General features: G+C 35.2%; 1 protein-coding gene across 1 annotated transcript in view; it reads left to right on the top strand.

The window, feature by feature from the left end:
* Positions 1-55: 55 nt before the first annotated feature.
* Positions 56-4,691, top strand: part of LOC122245277 (lewis-type alpha-(1,3)-fucosyltransferase) — a 12,797-nt gene continuing 8,161 nt past the window's right edge. Inside the window, exons 1-5 of the mRNA XM_086536711.1 lie at positions 56-220; positions 428-530; positions 815-918; positions 1,838-1,957; positions 2,702-2,868. Coding sequence (XP_086392837.1) covers positions 489-530; positions 815-918; positions 1,838-1,957; positions 2,702-2,868 — 433 coding nt within the window. The 5' untranslated portion in view covers positions 56-220; positions 428-488. The remainder of the gene's footprint in view (positions 221-427; positions 531-814; positions 919-1,837; positions 1,958-2,701; positions 2,869-4,691) is intronic.

The following is a 4,691-nucleotide window of genomic DNA, read 5'->3' as shown; positions in this document are numbered from 1 at the left end:
TCTAACATTCTAAGCCATCTTATTTATATAATTTTTGTTTTTTACTAATGTCTACCTCAAAATTGCCATCTACTGCTCGATACAAATCCCAGTCCGTTGGGGGCCGACGGAAATAAGAGTGATTGACGTGTTTCAAGATAAAGTGCAATTCCAAAATAATAACACGGCCAAATTTTTTTAAGGAAGTGAACATCATTCAACGTTACAGGAGGAAACGGAGGTCAGTTACAAATACTTTTATATCATTTTTTTTTCTGATCCACTCACGCAATTACCAATGGTGTTATTAATATCAAGACAATCAGATGCAGGGAAAATTGTACCGGCAGAGCCATTTAATCTAGATTTGATTTAGTCATACATGAATCAATTCCTACTAACACAAGACAAGACTGATCAGTACTCACGAAGAGAGCTCTCATTTCAGCCATTAAGGTCGTCCGCGGAATCGCTGTCTCCGGAAAAATATACCTTATTACAAAGTCACAATGGTGTCTACGATGAAATTAACTTGGAAAGAGTTTCAAAGGGTAAGGAACGCACTATGGTTTATGTCTCTTTTCATTTTTCCATTTCCATTTTGATATTCTCTTGATTTCTGTCTATTTCTTATAAAAAAAAGAATGAAAGAGGTCACCTGTGAAAGAGCTTCGTTTGTGCTATCTTTCAATCATAACAAATACTTTTTTTTTCTTATTTTGTCTTTGTTAACTCTTAAAAGGGGAGAAGGAAAAGGAAGATGCGTCCTGATAATACGGAATGTTAAACCAATAGTATGTTATAGCAGGATTAACTATAACAAGCTTCGTTTCAGATGGACATCAAGGCTATAAGGCTGATGGGCGTGGTGGCTTTGTGGAGGGTGTTCGCCTTTACCGTAATTTTAGCGCTTATAAGTACCATATACATTCAATACAAGTAAGTGCCGTGTTCCATCTGTGATTGTTGCCGCTAATATGCTCAGATGCTATGGAAAAGGTGTAGATTAGGGAGTTAACCATGAGTCGGGGTGATGCGAAATAAATGAAGCTCGCAAGTGTGTGCCTTTACAGTGTACGCCCGAGTCCCAGTTTTCGCAAGTTGCGTGGCTCTGTTGAAAAGCGATGAGTTTATGTCATTCACTCTGTTTTGTGTAATCTGTCATTCTTAGCGCTGTCAGTTTTGAATGAGTTCTTTCTGGAAAACATTTACAGCGCAAAGACCTGAATGAGATGCATTAGATCAGTGTCGTTCACTAATTTTTCAGAAAGTTCAGAAAGACACATTCAGAATGAGAGCCACATAAGTCATAGACGACAAAAATATTTGTCAATTCTCTAATCAATGACAATCATTTTTTTCTTCAATATTTCACCTGATTTCCCATCCTCTTCATCATACAGTTTGAATTATTACTTTAGTTTATGGAAACCGTAGGCATTCAACAAATATGATCAGTAACCTATAGACTACCTGTTGCATATGGTGTATAAACATTGGAGGCATCACCATTAAGTAAAGTAATTCGTTTTTTTAATGCAGTATAAAGACTTTCTGGTGCTTAGAATCTGCATTTTAAGTGTCTGCACTCAAATCCACACACGTCCGTGCGTGGGCGTAGGTGTATAAGTATAAGTATATTCATTTCAATAAAGCTTAGCCCAAGGAACTTGCTAAGGGAGTTCTATGTATCCAGATGAATCCAGTTTGGGGCGGAGCATCTTCATCAGGATGACATGGTTAAGTTACCACACTCGTGCTCGCCGAAAAAATTGCAACATCCTAGTTTCGTGGACTGCGATCGGACAAATAATCCACATTTTCTCCCACAGGATTCAAGTCAATGTCCATTTTCCAGCTTGCGAGATTTCCGTCGAGCGAGCGTCATTCGATCTGCACAGAGACCCTCCAAGAGGATATTAATCTGGAATGTTTACTACGATAAGAGAGCAGAGGAATGGGAGAGGGTGTTTCACAGGTTCGTCTGCTTCCTGATTGCCCATGTCCCCTCTCCTCTCACCTCGTTTCCTTGATCTTTTAGTAAATTATGATATTATGGTATTTTTGTGTTTGTTAGTTTTCTCTTTACTTCACTCACACACACACACACAGATATATATACATATATATATATATATATATATATATATATATATATATATATATATATACATATATAGCATATAATATATATTATATATATATACCAATATATATCTATTATACAACATACTACATACATCTATATATATATATATATATATATATATATATATATATATATATATATCCACACATATATATATATTTATACATACATACATACATACATATATATATATATACCTATATTATATATATATATATATATATATATATATTATATATATATATATATATATATATCTATATATCTATCATATATAATCTATATATATATATATTATATATATATATATATATATATTAAATCTCATGTTTATATATATATATATATATATATATATTGATATATATATATATATATATATATATATATCTATATATATATATACATTTTATATATTTTTAATACATATATATATAATATATATATATAATATATATTTATATAATATATATCTATATATTTAACCTATATATATATATAATATATATATATTACATTAACATTATATATATTATCATCAATTCCCTAAATCCCAGTTTCCCGGCGGACTCAACTCCTGAACCGCGACTGCCCCGTGAGCGACTGCGACATCGTCTACGACCACAGGTTCCTCGATACAGCCGACGCCGTCCTGCTGAAGAGGGTGCAGGACGACGTGCTTCCCGACCGACACCCAGAGGGACAAGTGTGGGTCTTCTTCTCGCTCGAAGCACTGCAGCGTGAGTGTGTCTTTCATCAGTTTTGTGTTGACACTCTAAGGGTTGTAGCCGGCTCGCTGGTGCAGTGGTAGAGCGTCGGCCTCACATCCTCGTGGTCAGCAGATCGAGCCCCGTCTAAGCTCGTGAGTTTTCACTGTCGCCTGGCGGTCACTACCGTGCCTGGTCTTCACGGTGGGTAAGTACCTAACTCAGATCGAGTCAACAGTCGTTGGCACACTCACTCACGAGTCAGCACTCGCTGACACAGGCAAGCTCTCCATAGTGCATATTAACCTGGGTTGTCATTTGTACTATCGCCGCCTCTGTGGAAAGAGGAGGAAGTGTAATCATAGGTGGTTATTGGTTTCTTGGTTTATCAGCAGGATTTTGATGGTGATCCGGCTCTGTGCATAGATATAGAATGTAATAAATGGATTCATCGCAGGTACTATCTGTATTGTAAAAAAAAAAATGTATTTTAAAAAATTGCATTTTCGTCGTAGCCTTGCCATTCACAGGTGAAATGTAAACACCTTGTTTCCTTCGTACAATAAGTATATTGTTTCTGTAATCTTCATCAGAATAATTATACAGCTCTTCAAGAATTCAATTTAAGTCAGTCCACTGTAGAGAAGGAATTGCACGAAAAAGTGTAGAATTATTAATTTGCATGTTAATATTAATAAAAAAGATATGAAGCAGTAGATATCATAATAAGCCATTTTTAGGTTTAAAAAGCATATGCAATACTTTTTATGCAAAATATGTAGCATTATGCCCAGGATCGGAATATCAACTGTTGCATTCGTGCAACTTTCATTTTAGCAACATTTCATAAATAAAGAAAAGAAGTAATTCCTTTGGAAAGAATCACACGAAAAAAAAAAACTTTTCTGTTAGGATATGACTTTTTTTCTTTAACTTCACACACCCATGTGGCAGCCATAGCAACAGGACGCCAATGTCAGTATTTTTTTACGATCACATCACTCTGGGATTAATTTTGTCATCACATGTTTTATGTTGAAAAAGAGAAACAGCAGGTTTCAATGAGTTCTTGTGAACTATAATGCACTGAATTCATATATTATTCAAATTAGAATTGCTCAGAGGATACTGTTTCCAAGATATGATTGTTGTTTTTGTTTAACATGAACTGTAAACATAGGGTTTATTAAGTGTTTATGGTTGATTCATTTATTATTAAGTGACCCGTTCATGTCACATTATGTTCAATCCTTCCTCAGTGTTTACGCTATGATGCTTTGGTTATCTCCTCTGGTCATTAAATAGAGCATTGTTGCAACCCAGCCTTTCAGAAGTTATCTGACAGCTCCTTACAGTTGTCTGTCTTTTTAAAAATGTTTTCAATAATTTTCAGGTTTCCACGCTTTCTCCCGCTAGCTATGTTGTGCAGGGTTAAATCCAACAAGGACACGTTCCCTTATCTGAGTTGTACTTTAACTTTTTTTTTTCATAAGGCACGTGAAAGCTCCTTGCATTCTGTCCGTGGCCTTGACAATTGTTTTTTTTCAGATCAATCATTATTTCCTCTAGATATAAACATACTATACAAACTTGTATTTGAGTTGTGTTTCAAAACAATTTTGAATCGCTATTTCCGTACGTACACTGTGCACATATACATGTAAATACTGACACAATAACATTTAGAGCCAGTCAACAATTTTAAGCATCGATTCCATCCAGCGTGACCCGGAATTAGACGAGTGTTGACTTCATTTAGGTATTTTGGCTACGGATCATAACCTCCTCCTCCATTCGGTGGAAGTACATAGGAAAAAAAAAGCGTAAATGAATCTCCCTTTAAAGTAACGTCAGCT

Source organism: Penaeus japonicus, unplaced genomic scaffold, assembly GCF_977035675.1.
Source record: "Penaeus japonicus unplaced genomic scaffold, GWHDUDI00000001_assembly GWHDUDI00000005, whole genome shotgun sequence".
NCBI lineage: Eukaryota > Metazoa > Arthropoda > Malacostraca > Decapoda > Penaeidae > Penaeus > Penaeus japonicus.
This window is presented reverse-complemented; position numbering and strand designations above follow the sequence as displayed.